A 24,287-nucleotide genomic window follows, 5' to 3' on the forward strand; every position below is an offset into this window, starting at 1 on the left:
TCAATCAGGCCATTGCACTGCCTTTTTTTTTTTTACCCCACCTCATAATATTCTGGAGGAACAAATGCTCCATATATTGGACTGTATAAGTGTATTGTGTATCTATTTCCATCACATCTAATCGTACAGGGGGCCCTCACAGCTTTTTGTGTCTTGTGATCCTAATAGGCTGGGGTTTCCAGTGGAGAAGCAAATCATCTCTCAATGGCTTTAGCGCTGTATTGCATATTGCTACACACTTGTGGGTGTCTATCAACTATTAAACATTAAAGCCCATCAAGTGTGCTCATGGGTGATGGTGGCTTTGAATAATTCGGATTGGCATCCATTGTGGTCATCTGCAAGACTGCAATATGGTCTTCTGCACATGTTCATGAGACATTATTGTCTGCACAAGTTGTCCAAATCTGTTTCGTCACGCAATGTTAAAAAAAAAGTTTAAAAAATGTTAAAAAAAAAAATGCTAAATAATATTAATGTTAATGTAAAAATGAACGCAAACAGCAGCAACCTCGCATGTTGGAAAGAAAAGAATGGACGATACTGCCTGCTGTTGGCCACGTTAACTTTCTGCTTCGTTATAAAAAAAAAATAATAATTTTTTTTTTTGGAGACAAGATGCAGGGCAAATTAATTGATGGAAGTTCCTAGTTCCTCTACAATCTTGGCTTTGGAGCCCCAATCCCGTGGCTGTCTCGCCCCGCTTGTCCACAGGAAAAAAAAGCCACGTTGCTCCCCTGTAGCAGGTGTTTTCCCTGGGACTGAGGAGGCTCATGCAGTTGCATTGGCAAAAAAAAAAAAAAAAAGGTAAGATGCACGCTCAGGAAAAGCCCAGCGACCCTGAGCTGGATGAGGACCCGAGCCCGACTCGGCGCCGTCCGATGACGACTCTCAGTCATCCCGGGACGCTTTGTCCCGCTCTCCACCTTGGACAGGTGGAGCGACTTCCCTTTTGCAGCCCGCGAGAGCGGCGTTTCCAAGCGCGGTGTGAGAAGTCATCGATGATTGGTTAAGAGAAACGTCACTCATGAAAAGTAGCGGTGTATTTCCTCGGGGGGCGGGGCTCGGTTGGGACTGTACCAAGGTGGATGGGAAGGGGGGGGGAGGGGACGACAGGAAACGACATTGCTAATAACTCTTTATTCGATGTGGTTGAAACGGCTGAGGTTGAGTCGACGTCTGCTTTATGAACGTCGGTGTGAGAGAGAGAGGAGTCGATCCAGTGCGTGGCGGGGGGGGGGGAGTCGCGCTTCCCTGACTTAACCACCCCGGGCGCTTGTTATAGTGAGACGGCCGCCGGCGGCTTGTAGTGACGAGGAGCTAAGATGGCGGTGAGTACGGCGGGATCGTGCTTTTTAATCTTGTGCGCGTGTGATCGCAGCTTGGGGGGGGGGTCGGGTCGGGTCGGGTCGGTGGGGACCCTGTGATCGGTGATCCGTTACTTGTTAGCGGTGAGGGGGCCGCCGGTTCTTGGGGCGGTCACTGCCGCCTGTAGGCTGCTTCGTCCCTCGGGTGACGCCGGTCCATGTAGGGTTGCCAGACTTCCTATTGACCAGGACTGGCCGGGGAAGGGGGAGAGTCCTCCTTCCTTGTGTGTGTGAATGTATTGCAGATCCTGCCACTTGGCATTTATATGGTATTAGGCCTACCTTGTGCGCTTATTGGGGTGGGCATTGACCCTCCGAATGCCCTAAGAAAACTAAATTGCGATATAATAACGCTCCCTCTAACTGCTAGTAATTAAACACTGTCCAGGGCGGGCGGAGTGAACAGCACCCCCACACATAGAGGAAATGCAGTATAAATAATGGGCGGCTCACCATGGGAACTGGGCACTGCGTCTGGCCAGCAAGCTCTTTATTGTGCATACAGTCACATCAGTGGTCCATGTTCAAAGGTGCAAATAATAATAATAAGAGGGGGTATTGGAGCAAGGATCGCGTCAGGGGGGGACCAGAGCTGCCATATGTCTTCAATACTGAAGCGTTTCAATGCAAATTGACCATATCAGTGACTGTATAAGTTATGGAACAGACAGTAGGTTATTTAAGCAACTGGGTTTTGTTTTTTTTTAATTGAAAGTATCAGCCCGAATTTGGGTGGTGACGATATCTTACAGGCCGATACAATACAGTGCGCTCCGACAGAGCGCACCGTTAACCCGCTATTGGACGTGCGTTTTCCCTTACCCCTTATTCAGTAAGGGGCCGAAAACGCACATCCAACCCGCCGAACCTAATAGCGTCCTCAACATGCAAATAGGGCCCTCAACATGCAAATGCATGTTGAGGACCCTATTAGGTATGCGCGCGCGATTCAGTAAGTAAAATGTGCAGCCAAGCTGCACATTTTACTTTAAGAAATTAGCGCCTACCTTTCTGCTGGCACCGGGAAAGTGCACAGAAAAGCAGTAAAAACTGCTTTTCTGTGCACCCTCTGACATAATATCATGGCGATATTAAGTCTGAGGTCCCGAAGGGTAAAAAAAAAAAAATTTAAAATGGGCCGGCGGCTGTCGGGTCGAAAACCGGATGCTCAGTTTTGCCGGCCTTCCAGTTTCCGAGCCTGTGGCTGTCAGTGGGCTCGAGAACCGATGCCGGCAAAATTGAGCGTCGGCTGTCAAACCCGCTGACAGCCGCCGCTCCGGGCCAAAAGGAGGCGCTAGGGACGCACTAGTGTCCCTAGCGCCTCCTTTTGCCTGTTTCTACTGCTGGGCCTCTTTTAAATACTGAATTAGTCTCCTCCTTTTCACCTCTCATTTACTTACCAACTTTTCATCTCTCTCTCATCCCCTTCCCAGCCCCACTCCTTTTTCTCACTCCTTTCCCCACCTATTTCCCCTTGTCTTTCACCCACTTCCTAGAGCCCCCATTTCTATTCTCCCACCCTCAACTACTTTTCTCTGCCTCTCATCCCCCTCAATAGGCTGTTACTTTTATCACTCGTACACCTGCCTCTAGCCCCTTGCTTCTTACTCTACCCAGCCACCTCCTTCCCAGCTGCATTTCTACCCTTGCTCCCCCATTTCATAGACCCATCCCTTTCCACTACCTTCCACTCCTTCTCCCGATCCTTTACACCCCCATCTTAACCCATCTCCCATTAACCCTTTTCTTTTACCTCATATCTCACATCTGCAGTCCCATCTCGTATCTCTCAGCCTCTCTAATACACCCCCACTCTTCCTGTCACCCAAGTGCCAAGTCCTTATTTTGCCCATTCATCCACAAGACCCTGCTCTCCCCAACCATTTTGAGTCTTCTCTCTTCCCAGACATCCCTGAGCATTAACTTTCTCTCCCCTCATGATCTCTGTTCCCTCTTCCCCTAATGTGGAAGTCTGTAATACTCCCCCTCCCCAAATCTGAGCATCTGCTTCCGAGTCACCCCTCTGAGTCTCCACTTCCCCCTCCACCCAGTTGTCACACTCTCCAAATCCCCTCCACCCTCCCACCACTAAATCCATATTTTCTGGAGTCCCTGCATCCCCTCCGGTCCTTCCTTGGAGCTTTACATTTGTTCGTTTGGATACTCTACTCCTTTCTCCACGCCCTTCTCTCCATACTGTGTCTGCCTCTTGCAACCTGCTCCAGCGATTCCTCCTGCGGCGCTGACACTTCAAGTCCGCACTTGCTGGGTTGCCTGTCAGCTTTTTAAACCACGTGGCGCTGTATGATTCAAAAAGTGGATGAGTGAACCACGTGAGTGGAGACAAGAAGTGTCTGTGGTAAAAAGAAAAAGAATCCAGGGTTGGGCTGTAAGTTCCAAACAATATAGAAGAGGGAGGTTCTGGGAGAAAAAGGCAGGAATAGAGCAGCTGAAAGTTGTATAAAGCTCCAAGGGGGAGGGAGACTCTGGGCACGAGCCCCCTGTGTTTTCATACCTAATGATGCTGAAATGGGGTCGAGGAGAAGTGTCTGTAGCAGAAGGCAGAGCCAAAGGGAGAGTAAAAGGTAGTAGCTCTAAGAACATGCCCGGCTGCCCAAGCTTCTGCGAGCGTCTTTCATGCTTTGTTCTGTAGCGGCACCGGGAGGAACAGGGGCCTGATTGGATCACCACTGCCAGGTTTGCTTTAGCCAGCACTTGAGCAAGCCTTTTTGGACTGGATAGCACCGTGTCCGGTTACCTTTGTGACTGGACACTGTACAATGGGCTGGAAAAACTGGGCTGTCCGGTGCAAAACCGGGCAATTGGTCACCCCAGATCCATGACTGAGCCAGTATAACTCCTCCCTGCTCTGAGTAGTAATGGGAAGTTGAACAGGTGTGAACCAAGGAATTGGGGAAAAAAACAACCAAAAACCTGTGGATTTAAGCAGGTCTGGGCAGGCCTAAAGAGATGGGGTTCTCAGAGCACTGCACACTGTGGGCTTTGAATCCCCCGAGCATAGCAGCCTTCCTTCATGGTTCTTCAGCCTCAGGTCTTGAAGGCACAGCAAACCGTCCTGACTTTCAGGATTTTCCTAATGAACATGCATGAGAGAAATTTGCATGCACCCATTGACCTGCTGATGTATGAAAATCTGCTTACAGGATAGCGCAGGTCTACAGGCCCCTGCTGCCCAGTTACTTCGTTGCTATCTGTTTGCTAATAATCCCTGGTAAAAAGCAAACTTGCATTATACCGCTTATACAAATAGTGGGTTCATTGGAAAGAGTGAGGTGGAGGAGCAGCCTAGCGGTTAGAGCAGCCAACAAGGGAAAATCGCTCCTTGTGACCTTGGGCAAGTCACTTTACCTTCTGTGGCCTCAAGTGCACACTTTACAGGCTGATGCGGTAAGCTGATGTTATCCAAATGCATCCGGAGTTTAAAAAAAAAAAAAGCCAAAACTAAAATGTGCGTTTGGCCGAATGCACATTTTACCTCAGGAAAGGCGGGGGAGACATTCCCCTAGGGAGAGAAGAAAAGCGGAGCCCTCCCGCTTTTATTAGCTCTGATAGCATACAGCTCACGTTCTGGTTTTGTAAAGGGAAGACCCAGGAAGGGCAGTAAGCATGGGCTAAAGGGTTTGTGGAGGGGGTTTTTTTCGGTGTTTTTTTCCCCCCCCCCGACTGTTCAGTTCGATGCCATTTTTACTTAATGACAGAAGATTGCTGTGTTGCCAGGAGGCTGCTGCTGAAATAGAGGGACAAGAACCATATGTCCTGAAAGCTATTCAAATTAATTTGCAAAAGGGAGAGGAAAATACCAGAGATAAGAATACATCGGTTACCTGTCCTTTATCTGGGTAAACAGTGGCCGCTGCCACTTAGTTAGCTAGAGGTACCCAGTGCCAGATACCCAGATAAGTACCGGCTAAGTGATAGGAGCTTGTTGCTGCCACATAGATCGGTACTGATACATTCAAGTGACAGCAGCCTCTGCCCTTTACCCAGATAATTGGCAAACTATTTATTCTCATATTTTTTTTTCCCTCCCCTTTTGCAACTTCATTTGAATAGCTTTCAGGCCGGAAAATGAAAATGTGCTTCCTGGCCTATTTCAGCAGCTGGAGGGTGCAAGGGGTAACCGTATCTCTGGAGCCAGAGTTGGAAGCAGGATTAAGTCGGGTGGTAGAGAGAGAGAAGCTCAGGAGCCCGATTTCCCCCCCCCCCCCAGCCTGATGGAGCGTTAAAGTAGGGAAACTTCTGTCATTTTCCTAGTGTTGGAAAATTTACGTCATATCTGACCCAGGAGTTACATTTCCAGTGCTAAGAAAATGAGTTATTCCAGCCCACGTCTTTGCATTGGGTGGGAGTAGCTAATGCCCTCATTTGCCTGGTATTTCATGCAAGACTGCTAAGACTAACGCAGTTTTACCTGCACATAAAAATCCTTGCCGCATTGGCTGTTAGTTTTACAGGCAGAAAATGCACATAGAATAGGAGGTAAAACTGCACAGAACTCACAGCTCACCTTATTGAATCGGCCTGGTAGGTTGTGAGCCCTCTGGGGATAGGGAAATACCTACAGTACCTGACTAATCCACTTTGAAGTGCCCAAAAGCAGAATATAAATAAAGATAAAGTTGCGATTGAGTACCTTGTGATTACTTGTTAGACTAACATTAAAAGATGTGTGACTATAGAGGTTCCTCGTTCAATTGAGTCTTTTTGTTGGACCAGCACAAGAGCTAATATGGTAGATGCAGAGGAGGGAGAAACATTTGAGTAGTTGTAGTAGGTGCCTGCTAGCAGACAGCCCAAAACTCACAGACTCCCAGTGGAAGTAAAGGAGGAGGCTGGGAACTGCAGGCCAGTTAGTCTGACCTCTATGATAGAGCAAACTAATGGAATTGCTGCTAAAACAGAGGAGAGTGCAGTTTCTGGAATCCAATGGATTGCAAAACCCGAGGCAGCAGGGTTTCATCAGAGGTAAATCTTGGCCGATGAATCTGATCAACTTCTTTGATTGGCTGACCAGAGAGTTGGCTCAAGAGAGAGCGCTAGACGTAGTGCACTTGGATTTCAGCAAAGCCTTTCACATGGTTTCTCACAGAAGACTTAAAAACACATTGTGTGCCCTTGCTATGGATCCTAGAGTGACTGACTAGATTTAGAAACTGGCTGAGTGGGAGGCTGCAAAGGGTTGTGCTAAATGGAGTTTTCTCTGAGGGAGGTGGTGGTTATGGTGATCTTTTCAACATTTTTATGAGCGACATAGTAGAAGGGTTGTCGGGGAAAGATTGGTCTTTTTTTTTTGCCAGTGATATCAAAATCTGTAACGGAGCAGACAGCTAGGAAGGAGTGGAAAACATGAGGGATTTAGTGAAGCTCTAGGAACGGTTAAGGTCTGGCAGCTTAGATTTAATGCTTAAAAAAAAAAATGCAGAGTAATGCATTTAGGATGTAAAACCCAATGGAAAGGTACAGTGGAAGAGCAGGATCTGGGGGTAATTGTATCTGATGGTCTTAAGGTGGCCAAACAGGTGGATAAAGCGATGGTGAAAGCCAGAGAGATGCCTGGCTGTATAGGGAGAGGAATGGTCAGCAAAAAATATAAAAAGAGAGGTGATACTGCCCCTTTATAAATCTCTGGTGAGATTTCATTTGGAATCCTGAGTACAATTCTGGAGTCTGCGCCTTCAAAAGGACACAAACAGGATGGCGTCAGTCCAGAGGGTGGCTACCCGAATGGTCAGTGGTCTTTGTTCTAAAGCATCCGGGGATAGACTTAAAGATCTAAACATATTTACCCTAGAAGAGATATGATAGACATACAAATATCACAAAGGTTTCCATGCACAGGAGCTGAGCCTTTTTCCAATGGAAAGGAGGTTCTAGAACAAAGGTTCTAAGATGAGGGTGAAAGGGAATAGATTCAGGAATAATCTTAAGTAACATTTTCTTTACAGAGAGGGTTTTGGATGCATGGAACAGCCTCGTAGTGGAGACAAAAGTACTTGAATTCAAGAACTCAAGGGCTAAATTCAGGGGATTCTAAGGAAATAATGCTAAATTAATTGAATGGTTTGGCAGACTGGCTGGGCCATACGGTCTCTTTCTGCCATCATATTTCTCTGTTTCTAGTGGCAAACCCCTCTCGGTAGCAGCCAGGACCCTAAGCTTTCAGTACCACAGGGATCACCTATTCATGTGTGATCTGAGGAAGTGATTCATGTACTACATCGTCTCTTTATGTTGTCCTAAGGAAAGGTGTTGCAGTTAATAAAGATTGCTGCTTTCTCAGAATTAAAAAGGCCACACATTTTATTATCATCGAGTTCAGTGAGAGCCTGCTTAGGAATACATTAAATAAATCTTGTCCGGAGAGTCTCCACAATCTGTGTTGTTTTTTTTATGGATTTGTCCAGTTTCATCAATGCTGGTTTTGTTTTAAATTCCCATATGATCGCTGGTCTTCTTGTCCTAGGATAAAGAGAAGAAGAAAAAGGAGAGTATCCTAGATCTTTCCAAGTACATTGATAAGACCATCCGGGTGAAGTTCCAAGGCGGACGAGAAGGTAGGTTTCAAAACCACGCTGTCCTTGAATGTACCACAGGATTGAAGTTTAATAAGAGGAAATTGAGTTTGGATCACAAAATGAATAAAAAATGATTAAAAGTGAACCTAAAATCCTGTATCCGTAGAGGGAAAATTCATATTTTAGTCCTTTAGGATTAATGTGGGTACATAAATCCAAAAGAGACTCCAAACATTTTGCTTTAGAAGTACAGTATATGTAGAACTTGGCCTTGTCGTTCCTTAGCGTTCAGGTATATCAGTACAATGAGTGAGTTATGTACCTCTGCCAGCAGATGGGGACGGAGCAAAAGTTGATGTAGTCCCACCCTGACAGCCCCCACCAATATTCTCCATCTCCAGCAGTTGGTGGACATGCATTTCTCTTTGGGGAGGATTGTTTGAGTGTTTAAAAAAAAAAAGTTGGAAAGTAGAGTGCTTTCAGTCTGGTAGCCTTGACTGGCATGGACCTACATTTCAAGTTGACGGTTGCAGGCCAAGAGAAGCTCGGCCCTCTTTCTCCATGGCCGGGACCCGTTTCTGCTCTCGGCCAGAGAGGGCTAAGCTCAGGTAGAGGTTGTTGGTGTTAAAGTTTGTTTGTTTTTTAACTTAAACAAGCAAACAAACAAAAAGTCAGTGACAGACAGCAGGAGAAGGATCTGTTTCCTTGGCGTTCGGATGACTCTCTCATGTCTCTGGGGAGTTTGAGGTGAGGAGAGTGTGCAGGCATGGTGAGTTGAGCAGCTGTCTTATCTAGGCCCCGCTCACAGGCTTCTCCCATTTTAGCACATGGTAGGCTGTGGGGTAATTTCGCCTGCCTTTTTGCTGCAAGCCGTAGGATGCACACGTGCCGTTCTTGTCTGTGGAGTCACTGGGCTTGACTCCTTGGGACACGGAAGAAGGATCCTATTTTGGTCAATCTGCACAAGGTTTCTTATTTCTTTCCCCTTTTGGATGCCATCCAGGAGTGTGCCAGAGGCATCTTTTAAAGGGGGATGCGTCTTGGCAGGTTTAGACCCCTTGGATCCACAGGCTAGAGAGTAATTGTGTTTCTCTAGGGCGGATGCTTTAATGTGCTCTCTTGAAACATATCACCATCCCGGTAGAGGGAGGTGCAGCAATGAAGAATGCTCAGGATAGGAGGATTGAGGCTATCCTGAAGCAAGCCTTTGAGTCTGTGACAATGAACTTGTAAATTGCTTCTTGTTATGCATTGGTAGCTCGGGTGACATTGGGTCTGATTTGGGACCTATGGTAGAACCAGGGGCTGCCTTCTTGACTGACGTGGGCAGTAACTTGGCATGCATAGTCACCAGAGGAGCTTCTTCAATTATTGCGGCCAGGCGGCAGCTGTGGCTGCGCAACTGGTCCACATATATTTCAAAGTCCCATCTGACTAAGCTGCCTTTCAAAGGCTTGCCTTTTTGTTTGGCAGTGAATTGGAAAAAATGGCAAGTAAATGGGGATGGATCCAGGTCTCTTGTTTTTCGGAGGGTAAGAAGCCAGTTTCCCAACATTTTTTGGGCAAGTGGCTGCTCTTGAGACTATCAGTGTTTTTCAGCCTTATAGGGGAGGTTCTTCCCAGAGATCTCGTTCGTTCCATAGGTCTCAGTCCTTACGCCCTCCGAGGTCCTCCAGGATGCGGGTTCCTGAGGTGGAGCCCCTTGGTCTTCCCAATGAAGGCTTGCAGGCTCACCTGATTAGTTCAGGATATGGGTGGTCATTGATCCCAGATTACTTCGGATCAATGGGTTCTCAAAGTGATTTTGGAATGAGTATGCCCTAGAATTTCTTCGCATTCCTCTGGATGCCTTCATTGTCTTTTCATGCAACTCCCATCAGAAGAGGGTAGAAGTGGAAACAACATTGCAATGGATGTTGAATCTGAAAGCAGTGATTTCCCGTCGATAGCAGGGCTGAATTAGCCATGCTGTCATGGGAACTGTCAATCAGGCCCGGGAGGCGGAGCTTCAAAGTGATGTCAGAGCTTTGCTCTGAGGCTGCACGTGAGTTCCCGCGCTGGAATCGACTCTCCTCAGTCTGTTTTTACGCGCGCGGGATCGCACGCAGAGCTTCAGACCTCCTCAGCATCACCTTCTCCCTGAGAGGAAAAAACCCTTCAAAAAGGTTAAATAGAGAATGAAAGAACACGGTAAGAAGGACAGGGGACGACCTTCTGGATTCAAACCATGCCCCTGCGACAAAGTCATGTCCATCATGGATGGACATGACTGATGCTATCTGTGTCTGGGCCCAGACCACCCGATGCAGACCTGCCCGCAGTGTGGCAAAATGTCCCCCAGAGCGCGTTGGCAACTGCACGACAAAATGATAGCATTGACAGGGATGAGACAGGGCTCCTACGCTGCACCCTCGGAAGCCCGATCGTCCCCGGGACAGGCCACCCCGATGCCCCCGCAGATGCGTCGAGCGTCATCATTGGAACCAGCGGCTTCCACGCAGGGTGAAGCGTGCCGAAAGAAGCCCAAGGACACCATGCCTCGAGGCCAAGACCAGAAACACATCGACCGCCTCGTGACGCTTTAACGGCGTCGGAGAGCCATAAAGTGCGGAAGCTGGCGCTGGGGACCAAGGCTTCGGTCAGGACGCATGGCGAGCCTGCGTCGATCGGCGCTCCATCATCGGTGCCGACACACGGAGCACCCAGTCAGGCGTCTATTTGCGCGACGCAGAAGCGAGGCTCAAAAGCGTCGGGAAACTCACGACGACTGCGCTCACCGGTGAGCCGGATACCAACTGGAAACAAGCGCCGACGACGCAGGGGAACTGGTCATCGACGCACTTGCGACGCACATCGAGGCAGGAGCGTGCAAGACAACACACGCCATTGCCCATACATCTGGGCCCGGCGCCATCGAAGCAGACACCGGCGCCTGCGCTGAGAGTTACATACAGGTCGACACATACTTCAGCCACTCAACACAAGCGCTGACGGAACCTCCAGAACGACGCGGAGAGTCAACTCAGAAACACCAAGGTCCCTCCAACTCGTCTTCACAATCTGAGGGCAAAGAACATCTATGAATAACATCCTTGTCCTCTGGAGCCTCCTCACCATCCCTGCAGGTGTTCTCGGACCTCTCCTCTGTGTCGCATCACCGGTCAACAGGGGATGTGCTTCAAGAACCACTCTCGAAGAAACCAAAGTTGTCAAAGGTAACCCGTGCGCCTCGTCACCATACACCACCACCAAACTCTGATATCCTCAGAGCGGCGGTACCACTGAGATGTCCCTCGGCATCACCTCACCCTCCGATGCCTCCTCAAACAAAAGAGGCTTTCATGAATCTGTCCATGGCTCTCTCAGGCTTCTTTGAAGTTTATGCAAACTTCCTTCAACATACCAGCATCTTCACCGAGCAGTGGTGGGCAGTCTCCACACCCCTCTACTCACAAGTCGCCCACACGGTCCAGATCACCATCTCCACGGGCCCATTCTCAGACGCCACCACGGTTGCCGCCCTCGCCGGACCCCATCATACGGCCAGTCTCTCCGGTGGCCCCAGTCACGTCTAAGGATTCCTCCACAGGATACCCTTCCGACCCGAGAGAGGGTCCTGCGGAACCTTACTCCCCACTGGAAGACTTAACATATCCTAAATTTTTGGATAAGATGTGCAAGGCACTTAACATCTAGATCCAGGAAGTGCTGGATCCGAGAGCAGACACCCTTGGCCTGTTAAAGATATTCGACCTGCCAGCGGAGCCAACCTCCCTCCCAGCACATGAGGTCCTTAATGCAGTTCTGGACAAATCCTGGGAGACGTCCTTCATTCTACCTGCGGTGTCCAGGAAAACTGACCTCAAATACAAGATGCAACCATTCCCTAATTATACTCCACCTCAATTACACATTGTCGTGGAGTCCGCTATGGCTAAAGCCCAAAAATCCAAACTCCATTCCGCAGCACCCCAGGGAGGGACCTCTGCTCCCTAGATGAGTTTGCAAAGCGAGCCTTCCAGTCTTCGATGCTGGCAGCCAGGATCAACCAGCATCAATTTTACATTGTACAGTACATCTATGAGTTGATCCAATGGATAAAGGACATCTCCCAACCTTCGGAACCCACTTCCATTGACTCGGACTTCATCAGAGACATGGAGGAGGCCACCCGTCATCTGTTAAGGACAGTCTATGAAGGGTTTGAAACCTCTTTGCATACCTCGGCAGCGTCAATTGCAGCATGCCGTGTGGCCTGGCTTCGAGCAAATTCCATCCAAGACAATGTACACGAAAAATTGGCTAACTTACCCTGCAAGGGAGACAATTTGTTTGGTACCAGGTTTCAGGACACCGTAGCCCATCTTAAAGTACAGTCTGTCGTGATTCAGTCGCTAACCACGCCACAACTGTACTCTTCGTCACGCAGATACTATGTCCCTCCAAGGAGACAGCCTTTCCAAAGAAGAGCATATCGCCCATTTGCGGTGTACAGGCCTACGCCATATCAACCCCAGACTAGGCAACAAAACCAGTCTTCTCAAAATAGAAGGGGATGTTCTCAACCACAGCGCCCCCAAGCTCAACAACCGGCCACCTCCAATAAGCCAGCTCAGTCTTTTTTTTAACAACCACGCCACCATCACCAAAGGTATTAGCGGGAAGCATTCAGACGCACATCCAGCAATGGGGAAAACATAGTCCCCAGTATTTATAGAAGGTTGCCAGTGCTAGATCTAGTCCAAGAAAGCTTGGAATGGTGGATGGATCTGGAACTTTCAGCTTGGGTGATGCTGATGACAGATGCCAGTCTTTCTGGCTGGGGGCTCATTGCCTGGGTCAAGTTGCTCAGGGTCTGGTCAGTGGAGGAAGCAAAGTGGTCCTTCATTCATCTGCCAACCAGGGCAATTCGTCTGGCCCTGCACAGTTTTATATCCATCCTCAAGGGTCGGGCAGTCAGAGTGATGTCTGATAATACAACAGCAGTGGCCTATGTGAATCATCAAGGGGGGGGGGAACCAAGCACCGCAGGTGTCGGAGCTGGATTGGCTGATTTGATGGGCAGAAAAGGATCTGCAGATGATATCGGCCTTGTATATAGCTAGGGTGTGGAATGTTCAGGCAGATTTTCTTAGCTGTAATGTGGTTGATACTGGAGAGTGGTCATTGTCCATGGAGGCCTTCGATCTGCTAGTCAGCAGGTAGGGGCTTCTACTGGTGGATCTGATGGCAACAGAGAGGAATGCTAAGAAGAGCAGGTTTTTCAGTCTGGTCTAGATGCATTGATTCAACTTTGGCTATCTGAGGCAATTCTGTATGTGTGTGGAAAAATTGTTCAAAGGATTGCATGCCTTTGAATGTCTAGTGAATCTGGTAGCTAGAGATTGCCCAAGGGCTCTTGGTATGCATATCTTGTTAGGCTGCTGACTGGGAAGCCATTGCATGTCTCTCAGTGCTCTCATAGTGACCTATTTTTCATGAGGTTCCAGATTGTTTGTTTGTTTGTTTGTTGTCTTATAGCTTGGCCCTTGAGAGGTCTTGATTAGAAAGGGATGTTCTCTGGAAATAGTGACTGGGCTCTCAAGTTAGAAATTCCTCTACTTCCTTGGCCTGTGTGCAGGTTTAGAGTATTTGAGTATTAGTGTTCCATAAGGCAGATAGCTTCTATAAAGGAATGCAATACCTAGTATTTTGGACTTCTTGCAAGGCAGTTTGGGTTTAGCTTTAAATTCTTGAAAGGTCCAGGTGGCAGCTATGCTTGTTACAGAGGTTGTGTTTTAGGGAGGCCTTTGCCTTGTCTTCTAATCCAGATGTACTCGTTTCTTGAGAGGAGTTAAACATATTAGGCTTCTGGTGAGGGATCCCATTCTATCTTGGGATTTAAATGAGGTGATGTCCTTCTTGATGAGCATGCCCATCGAACCCTTAACGACTCTTTCCGTAGTTACTCACCTTGAAGGTGGTTTGGTTGATGGCAATTTGTTTGGCCAGGATGATATTAGAATGTCTTGCAGGGAACCCTTTTTGTTGATTTTCAAAGGATATGGTAGAGATTCCGACTTTCTTCATTTTCTTCCAGAGGAAGTGTCAGCTTCTCATTTGAATCTGTATCTGTCTGCCTTAATTTTGAAGGCATAAGGAGGGAAAGATGTTTCACTCCTTAGATGTAAGCTCTTCTATAGTTTTTTGGAAGGTGTCAAATGAATTTTAAGATCTGATCTCTGTTTGTGTTCTTTGGAGTTAAGAAAGGAGAAGCTGTAGTGTGGCCTAAGCATGCAATGTATGCAACAAAGTACTGGTAAGCATTGTGATTATATGGGACCACTAGTGATTGGTCAGTAATATAACCCGTAGCAAACACTTCCCAAAATCCTAAGCAGTGCAATTAATATAATGTAATAGCAAAGCATCTAAAAGCTGTGCCCATGTTACTTTTCACCTTTCGGTTTCTTACACTCCTTTTCTGCAGAGTCATTTACAGGCAGGCAACAAGGGACTTTCCTACCTTCTCTTATGGCAACAGATGTGGTTCACTGAAACGTGACTTCTCTGAAAGCACATGAAGTGCATGCTTGCTCATAATTCTGTAATGGCATTTCTGATAAGGTTAGGTCTCCATTTTTGTACTTCTCTCTCATGGGGCAAAACAGTGCCTCTTGCGTAACAACAAATGACTTCACATCCTCTCGCCGTAAGACAGAAGCTGAGTGTTGGATCGAGGTCATTGCAGCGCAATCCCTTACCTAGACAGACGAGGGCACATTGCTCACAAAGCTGCCAGTGATTTAGTACAAGGTTGCATTTAGTTTCTCCACAGGAGATTTGTAGGGCAGCAACTTGGTCTTTTCTGCCTTCTTTCTTGGAACATTACGGTTTGATGTGGGGGCTAAAGAGGAGAGGCCTTTGTTGCATAGGTTTTTTGAGCAGGGTTTGCAGTGTCTATTCCAGTTCAGGATGAACTTGGGTACATCCCATTCATTTGGACTGGTCTAACAGGATGAAGAGGAAGGCAAAACATATACCTACCTGATAATTTCCTTTCCTTGAATCCATTCACATCAGTCCAAAACCCGCCCTATTCTACTGACCAATATGTTCATTACTTTCCAACTCTCTAAAGTAATGTATGCGGAGTAAGCATTTATCATGCTAAGCAGATAACCTAAATATTAGGGTTTGTATATAGTTCAGGGTTTCACTGTTTTCATCTTTCCTAATTCTGGAAAACCCTCTCTTTGTAAAGGGTTTACATTTTGGAGTTAGCTTGTTATGGGTCTGGCATGCTGAGGTCAGCATGGATGCCTATAAGGGGTGTTGTCAGCCAACCTCTTAATCTCTGTCTCCATCTGCTGGTTGGCAGGCACAACCCATTCCTCTGGACTGATCTGAATGGATTCAAGGAAAGGAAAATATCAGGTAAGAATACATTTTTGCCTTTCACAAACTTTTGAAGAGCATCCCAGGATTGAAATAAGAGGGTATATTTCTTATATAGGTACATAGAAGTTTTGGCAGTTGGGCTGTTTTAAATGAGATGTGGCAAAAAGGACAGTCCTGCAATAAAATGTGAATTGTAACTTAGTTGCAGCTGTGCACTTTTTCTCAGGTCTTTTTCTGTGATTTTTTTTTTTTTTTTCTCTCATAGCCAGCGGAATCTTGAAAGGCTTCGATCCTCTGCTAAACTTGGTACTTGATGGCACTATCGAGTACATGAGAGGTATGTGATTTTTGGGCTTTTTCTTAACCAGGGATTCTGATTTCTAATTTTAAAAATTTTGTAAACTGCAATATACATTAAAACATAATTATAAAACCATATTCTAATACAGACAAGGCATAGTTAAAAGTACAATCTAAGCTTATTTAAAAAAAAACAAAAACCAGTATTCATGTCAACAATTAAAAGCCTGGGCAATGAAAACTGCTTGCACATGTTTCCTGACGTCTTTCTAATCCAAATTTGGCCATATGCTCTCGGGGAGCATATGCCATATGGTTGGCCCAGCAACAGGAAACATGTCTGGCACCCCTGTACTGTGGAGCCGTCTTGTAATGTGTTTCTTACCCTTTTAGTGCTAATGAACACATTAATGAGGTGAACTAATTTACTGTGACTAATTAATGGCCGTAATAAGTTATGAAACCTTTATTGTCATTCTTTGATACATGTGATGCATTTTTGGGGTCTGCCACTTACCAAGAGCACCTGTTCTTGGTCTTTTTCCTTGCAAGTAAAGAGCAAGTCCCACATATTAGCAGCAGAGCATTAAGGGATGGTCCATAACAGATTTTGTTTAACAGACACTTTAAAAATTGGTAAACAAAGCTTAGGGCTTGTGCAACAAACTTCAATATGTATGGTAAGGCCCTGTTGTGCTTGCTCAAAATAGCAAATTACGTAGGAAGGCCTTCACGTGCACATTAAAGTGCTCACAAGTTTTTTTTGCAAGCCTGTGCGTGCAAATGAAGGCATGGCATATGCAAATAAGGGTTTACTAAATGCTCAGTAAAAGAAGACTGGTATGCTCCTCCTATATGCAATTTACCGAGTGCTCAGGAAATGGCTGCTAATTGAACATCAGGGCCCAGCAGGCATGAACTAGCTACCGTCTACAGTGGCATTAGAAATCCCTCACTGCTCACCATACCTTACTTTTCAATATATTTATAAATGATCTGGAAAGAAATACGACGAGTGAGATAATCAAATTTGCAGATGATACAAAATTGTTCAGAGTAGTTAAATCACAAGCAGATTGTGATAAATTGCAGGAAGACCTTGTGAGACTGGAAAATTGGGCATCGAAATGGCAGATGAAATTTAATGTGGATAAGTGCAAGGTGATGCATATAGGGAAAAATAACCCATGCTATAATTACACAATGTTGGGTTCCATATTAGGTGCTACAACCCAAGAAAGAGATCTAGGCGTCATAGTGGATAACACATTGAAATCGTCGGTTCAGTGTGCTGCGGCAGTCAAAAAAGCAAAAAAATGTTGGGAATTATTAGAAAGGGAATGGTGAATAAAACGGAAAATGTCATAATGCCTCTGTATCGCTCCATGGTGAGACCGCACCTTGAATACTGTGTACAATTCTGGCCGCCGCATCTCAAAAAAGATATAGTTGTGATGGAGAAGGTACAGAGAAGGGCGACCAAAATGATAAGGGGAATGGAACAACTCCCCTATGAGGAAAGACTAAAGAGGTTAGGACTTTTCAGCTTGGAGAAGAGACGGCTGAGGGGGGATATGATAGAGGTGTTTAAAATCATGAGAGGTCTAGAACGGGTAGATGTGAATCAGTTATTTACTCTTTCGGATAGTAGAAAGACTAGGGGGCACTCCATGAAGTTAGCATGGGGCACATTTAAAACTAATCGGAGAAAGTTCTTTTTTACTCAAAGGCAACAAATTCCAGAGTTTAATTGTGCGTTATCATTTTGGTTGCCCTTCTCTGTATCTTCTTCCCCGCCCCCAGCCAGTAGAGGAATCCTGTTCCACCAACGACAGTACCCCGGACCTCTCTATCCCCAGATCGGTCCCTACTCAGTTGGGCCCCTTGGGGAACCCCGCTGGCTTCAATATGGACCCAGGAACCTTTTCCTGGGTAGAATTCTTCAAAGGGCTGCAAATCTTTGTCCAGGCACAATTAGTGCCACCGGCGACACAGCCACAGCCTCCACCAGAAGACCAAAACCTTCCAGGCCCCTCTCGGCTTCCCAGAGACGTGCCCCCCCTCTGGACAAAAGCCTCCTCTTAGGGGACATGGACACCTCGGAGGAAGAACCAGACTCCCTGGAGGAAGGAGAAATCCCTCCAGGAACAGAACCATACCGAACCATGATGCGTTTCTTCTCCAGAGACGAGTTACCAGACCTCGTGTCTCTGAGCCTGAAGGAGCTGGCCATCCCAGTCACAAGCGCCACAGCAGAGCCAAAGATGAATCCCCAGCTGCTCAGGCTCCGTTAGGCCTCATGCCATTTCCCATTGCTGCAGGCCGTACAGCAACTTATCGACTTGGAATGGAATGCTCCGGAGGCCAGCTTCAAAGGAGGGCGGGCCCTATATCCACTGTAACCCCCAGCCAAAGAACTCCTGGTGTTCCCCATAGTGGACGCCATGGTCTGCGCTGTCATGAAGCGCACTACCATCCCAGTCAAAGGAGAAACGGCATTCAAGGATGCCCAGGATAGACTTCAGGAATCCATCCTTAAACAGTCATTTGATGCAGCAGCTATGTCACTACAGATCGCTGCCTGCTGTGCTGTGGTGACACGTGCCTGCTTGTCACTTGCCAGGAACGCTACCACGCCCTTCGAAACATTAGAACCAGCGATATCCTTCCTCACGAATGCAACGTCCGACCTGGTGTGCCCCTCAGCCAGTCTTATCCATTGTGGCAACCAGAAGACAAATGTGGCTCCGAAGCTGGTCAGCCGACGCGACCTCCAAGACTAAACTCTCGAGAATGCCCTTTAAAGGAGCCCTCCTATTCGGAAGCGAACTGGAGAAGTTAGCCGACAAATGGGGCGAATCCCCAGTACCTTGGCTACCAGAGGACAAGAACTAAAGCCATCGCCCCTCTCCCCGAACATCTAAGGGCAGAAGATCACAGCACTTCAGACCGTACAAAAATACATACCAAGCACCTCACCCCGCAGGCAGGGGCCAGTCCTTTCGGAACAAACACAGCAGAAGGGGAGCCGACTCAGGTCCAGGCCCCAACCGCACCCCACAATGAGAATCAACAGACCCATCCACAGGAAGAAGTCATAGGGGGCAGGCTTGCCCTATTCTACCAAAGATGGGTCGAGATAACGTCTGACAAGTGGGTCCTAACCATCATTCGAGAGGGATACTATCTGGGCTTCCACAGCATCCCTCCAGACAAATTTGTGAAATCCCCTTGCCACTCCCCCTCCAAGAGGATGGCAGTGGAAACCACACTGACAAAATTGCTCTCCTTAGAGGCTATAACACCGGTGCCCACGCATCAACAAAATACTGGTCACTATTCCATCTATTTTATCGTCCCAAAGAAAGAGGGAACGTTCTGGCCCATCCTGGACCTCAAGTCTGTCAACTGCTACCTGAGGGTACCACACTTCCGCATGGAAACCCTACGTTTAGTCATAAGGGCAGTACAGCCGGGAGAATTTCTGACCTCCCTAGACCTGTCAGAAGCCTGTCTGCACATCCCGGTCCATCACGACCACTAGCGCTTTCTGCACTTCGCGATCATAGACCTCCACTACCAGTTCCGGGAGCTCCCCTTTGGACTAGCTACTGCCCCTCAGTCGTTCACCAAAATCATGGTGGTAGTGGCAGCGACACTAAGGAAAAAAGGAATCCTCGTGCACCCGTACCATTGGCTGATCAGGGCAAAATCTCCAGAAGAAAGTCATCAGGCGACCACCAGAGTCAAGAACCTACTGCAGAATCTCGGGTGGGTCATCAACACAACCAAGCCTGCAGCCCTCCCAATCACTAGAATACCTGGGAGTCTGGTTCGACACCCAAGAAGACAAGGTTGTCCTTCCCCCTTACAAGGAGAAGGAAATTGATGGACCAGTTGAGAACTGTTGAACGGCGCTCGCCCCAAGGTATGGGACTACCTCCAAGTCCTCTGCCTCATGACATCAACCCTAGAAGTCGTCCCATGGGCAAGGGTCCACATGCGACCACTACAACGTTCCCCACTGTCACGATGGAACCCGATGTCCCAGGACTACACCGTTTGCCTCAAGTTACCGGCTGATGTACTGATCCAGCTCCTATAGTGGCTACAAGAAGACCATCTGAACAAGGGAGTAAGACTATCCCCACTGACCTGGGTCTTGCTCACCACAGATGCGAGCCTACAAGGGTGGGGAGCCCACTGCCAGGAACTGACGGCCATGGGGCAATGGGACAAGGAAGAGTCGGGATGGAACATCAACCGACTGGAAGCCCAAGCAGTCAGACCAGCCTGCCTGCGATTCAGTCACAGACTCTGGGAAGAATCGGTCAGTCATGTCTGACAACGCCACAAAAGTGGTCTACATCAACCACCAGGGAGGAACCAGAAGCCAACAGGTGTCCCTGAAAATAGATCCCCTAATGGCGTGGGCGGAAGCAAACATGCAAGGGATCTCAGCCGCCCACATCACGGGAAAAGACAACGTCACTGCGGATTACCTCAGCAGAGAAAGTCTAGACCCAGGGGAATGGATGCATCAGTAGCATGGGATCTTCTTAGTGTTTGAGTACTTGCCAGGTTCTTGTGGCCTGGATTGGCCTCTGTTGGAAACAGGATGCTGGGCTTGATGGACCCTTGGTCTGACTCAGCATGGCAATTTCTTATGTTCTTAACCTTGAATTTATAAGAGACGTAGTGTCGGTTAGAGCTGAGGCAGCACAGTGCTGTTTAACTGCTTTTCTATGCATCGGAGATCAAAGATGCATTCTGACGAAGTGTTGACATTTTTGTGTATTCAACCAAACCAATTTTTTTTTTTTCAACCCTTTTCCTTCCTAGATCCCGACGACCAGTACAAGTTAACAGAAGATACCCGGCAGCTGGGCCTGGTGGTGTGCCGCGGGACGTCAGTGGTGTTGATATGCCCGCAGGATGGCATGGAGTCCATTCCCAACCCTTTCATTCAGCAGCAAGATGGTTAACAGCCTGGGTGGCAGATTCACGCCGTGCGCCAGGCACAGCAGCTTAGCGGACTGTGCGACCGCAAGTCGAATCATCGTGGAAAACCGAGAGAGATTGACACTTATTTCCTTGAGCATAAAATGGCTCTGAACAACATGTACATATATTTTTATTTTGTGAACAAATAGCAGAAGTATGCTATTTTATTCCTGCACAATATTCTTTGTAAACCTTTTTTTTTTTTTTTTATTAAAAAAAAGAATTTAATTGTTAACTTGTGTTAAAATTCATCTCCTAAAGTACATTTCCATATGATGGGGTCCAAGTGAATGCCACCTGTCGCAGGATACTGAACAGAAGAGGAATTTTGGCTTTTACTTCTGAGGCCTGCTCTGGCCTGCAGCCAGGCCTGGATTTTGCCGACAGACACATGCAGGCCTGTGCCTAGGGTGGCAAAAGGAGGAGGGGGCAGCAGGCCCAACTGCTGACTTCTGCCTCTCGCGCTGGAGAGCAGCTTTCTGCTGCCTGTGTCAGCTACTCCCGACCCAGTTAGCAGGCAGGAAACAGGAGTGGAGGAGCTAAGGCCAGAGCGGATACAGCAAAGCAAAAAAGAATCACCCTGCTTGCTAATCCAGCCCTCCTGTCTCTTAGGGGACAGCAGGGGGAAGGCTGAGCCTGGAAGAGGATCATTTTGGAGAAGAAAGGAGGGGCTTAGTGAGATGATTGGGGGCTGAGACGGGATCAGTTGGGGATGTCTGTATGAGAGCGCGGGGATTTGTGTGTGTGAGAGAGAGAAGAGATTGTTGCTAGCTGTGTGAGTGTGTGTGTGAGAAGAGATTGTTGCTAGCTGTGTGTGAGTGTGTATGCATGCGTGGCAGATTAGATGGGAGGTTAGAGAGAGAGGACGATTCAAAGGAGATAAGAACTGGACCACTCCTCTATCACATGACTTCAGATTCTGTCCCTGAAACCTGGAATCTTCCTTCTAACCTCCTTTCTCAGCAGATTTTGGGATTCCCGCCTCCTATGATTTCGCCCTCCTTCCTCCCTTTTCTCAGTCCCAGACTCTCTCTCCTCCTCCACCCATCCCAGAGTCCTGGTCCGCCCCATTCCTTATTTTCTCGCCTCTCTCCCCCTGTACTTATACGTGAGATCCCTTTTCCTCACAAAATAAATTATGCAGACACCAGCAAGGCTGGTATTGAAAAAAAAAAAAAAAATTTTAAACACTTGCTGGTCCGCTTCAAAATGTTCTAATTCTTGTGACAGAATCTACACCATGGGGCTTTGGTCTTAGGCCTCCACTCCCTGTTCTCTGACCTTAGGGAGGGCCTAGGCAGAAACCTAAATCGGTCACGGCATGCAGTTGTGGGATCTCTTACGGGCTGGAGCGGTTCCACCGCTGCGATGCACCCTCCGTGCTTCTTGTTAGCCGGCCACGGTTGTAGCAGCCCAAACTAACTTCTGATGGATAGGGAAAATGGAAGTGTGTTTCCGGTCCCTTCCTCCCCCCACAGTACAATGCAAAGCAGTTTGAACCACAGGCCCAGAAAGCTTCAAGGCTCTGTCTGAGGAGCCCATGCAAACCAGGTGTGCCCAAGGCAGCTAAAATAACAGCACCGTCTTCCTCCAGCACTGCCCCTCAACAACTGAAATCTGTTTGACTTGTGTCTGCCTAAGCTGGTTATGTTGTACACATTTTTTTTTAATTATTATTGATTAATTGGTTCATATGGTTTCCCAGTACAGAAACGTTGCCTGTAGTTTGTGAGCCTCAAAGCTAAAATTCAGCAGGGTTTGCTGTTCTTAAATACCCTGCTGTACCTGAATGTAACTTGCCTTGAGCCACAATGAAAAGGCAGGAGCTAAATACACTAAATACCCTTGTTTTGTCAATTATATAGTTAAACTAATCCCATGTCTTATTGAGGTTCTGTTTTTTGTTTTTTTTGTTCCTCTCCTAAGCCGATGCAATACCAAGCGTGAAAAAAATCTCTCTAAACCTGGCACGCATCTCCCTTTCCTGGCCACCCGACGCAGTGCGCAGCTGAGCTGCTGGGCAAAAAGGATGCACTAGGGATCAATTGTGCGTCCATGGCATCAGGCGCCCAGGAGATCTGGCTGTGGGCCGGTTAGGAAAATGGCCGCGCAGTTAACGAGCGTCTGTTTTCCTAACGTGTGCACAACCACGGGGTAAGGAAAAGGGCCACTCTTGAATTGAGGGTCCATTTTCCTAACCTAACCACCATCGAGCTTTTTTTCTTTTCTTGCTGCTTCCTGTGGTTCCTCCTACTTAGTATCGAGACAATACTAAGTAGGAGGAACCACCGAAAAGCAGTATTCTGGGCTTTTTTTGTGGCAGCTTGGAGCACATCAAGACTTTAACACCAGCCCGGAGCTCGTGTAAAGCTTTGCTCGTTAAAATGTGCGCAGCAGGCGCACAGTGATTTTTTTTTTGCATCCGGGGTAATAGCGAACAGCCTCATCTACATAGCATTTACACGTGCTGAGTTCTGTTAGCTCCACGCTAGTTTGGATGCGCTAATCTCATTATTGCATGGGGAGTTACTGTAGCGCGTCCACTCCTGCAGCACCCTGTGCACTAGGCTGAGCCCGCTGCATTGCATCTGCTTGCTACTTTGCTTTTAGCCTGCGTTTCCTACCTTACGCTGCAGGGTGAGTGTCGTGGTAGCGCACAACTCCTCATGGGGCGCAGGCTCCAGGGAACACCTCAGGTTGAAGTACTTGCCACTCTGGTGCTGGCTGCAGTTGGACCCAACTGCCTCCTGGTGCTATCCCCTCTCCCCACAGGGCTTGAGTATAATCACCCTGGCGGTGCACTGAAACAGGGAGAAGCAGGAGCCTGCCTTCTCCTCAGGGTGCAGTCAGCGGGGCCAGCCCTGCACACGCTGGTAACACTGCACAGGCCCTTCTTTTACAAATGTTCACCGGGTCAAAAGGTGGCAGATCCTCCTGTAGGTTGGTCACAAGGTTCTGTAATGTTCATGGAGCTGATCCGTTTCCGACTCCTCACGGACTGCAGGCTCCGACACTGTGCTGTGCTCCATGTCTATTGGGAATGGAGCTGGGCCGTGCTGTGCTAGGTGCACAGAAGGAGAGAGGATTTCTCCTGCAGGCATACAAACACTAAAAGCCCGTTTTAGAAGCGCTCCTTGCTCATTAAGACTTTTTTTTTTTTTTTTAATTTTAATTGACATTATTATGAAAGGTAAGGTGTTTTTTTTTTTTGTTTTGTTTTTTTTTTTGTTTTCTAAGCACATGAAAGCAGCAGCACATTAAAACCATTAACACAGGCAAGAGCCCTTGGGGTGATAGCATCTGATGAGCTGAGGGCAGTGAAGCACTGTGGCGAGCTGATTTTCACGATATCCCCCGTGCGTATGCATGCGACAGAGGTGCATACAAGGGAAGGCAGTGCCTGCATATTCACCTCCTGCATCTTCAGCTGGGGTCATCTGAAAGCCAGGCCTGTTTTGTGGCCACCTCAGTTTTACTAGGTTACCATATTATATAAAATCCAAACCCAAGTACTCGATATACAGCAAAGAAGAGAACTCAATGGCGGAACATACGTTATGAATGGACTTAAGCATCTATACGCACAATCCCCACTTAAGTTTTTGAAAATTGACCCCCATATGTTTAAACCTAGCCCCCCCTCCCCCCAGCTTAGAAGTCCTGTGTATCTCAGAAAAACTGAGTAAACCCTCTTTATATG

General features: G+C 47.6%; 1 protein-coding gene across 2 annotated transcripts; it reads left to right on the forward strand.

The window, feature by feature from the left end:
* The first annotated feature begins 1,136 nt into the window (after positions 1 to 1,136).
* On the forward strand, positions 1,137 to 20,824 carry LSM7 (LSM7 homolog, U6 small nuclear RNA and mRNA degradation associated). 2 transcript variants are annotated; one of them, XM_029610798.1, is made up of 4 exons: positions 1,137 to 1,331; positions 7,852 to 7,942; positions 15,549 to 15,620; positions 20,426 to 20,822. In XM_029610798.1, exons 1-4 carry the CDS (start codon positions 1,326 to 1,328, stop codon positions 20,566 to 20,568), a joined length of 312 nt encoding a protein of 103 aa, XP_029466658.1. In that variant the 5' UTR covers positions 1,137 to 1,325; the 3' UTR covers positions 20,569 to 20,822. The 2 variants fall into 2 exon arrangements, with proteins under 2 accessions (XP_029466658.1, XP_029466657.1); XM_029610797.1 differs by lacking the exon at positions 1,137 to 1,331 and adding an exon at positions 1,510 to 1,897 and having other exon boundaries at positions 20,426 to 20,824.
* Positions 20,825 to 24,287: the final 3,463 nt, after the last annotated feature.

The sequence above is a fragment of the Rhinatrema bivittatum genome, chromosome 8 (assembly GCF_901001135.1).
Source record: "Rhinatrema bivittatum chromosome 8, aRhiBiv1.1, whole genome shotgun sequence".
NCBI lineage: Eukaryota > Metazoa > Chordata > Amphibia > Gymnophiona > Rhinatrematidae > Rhinatrema > Rhinatrema bivittatum.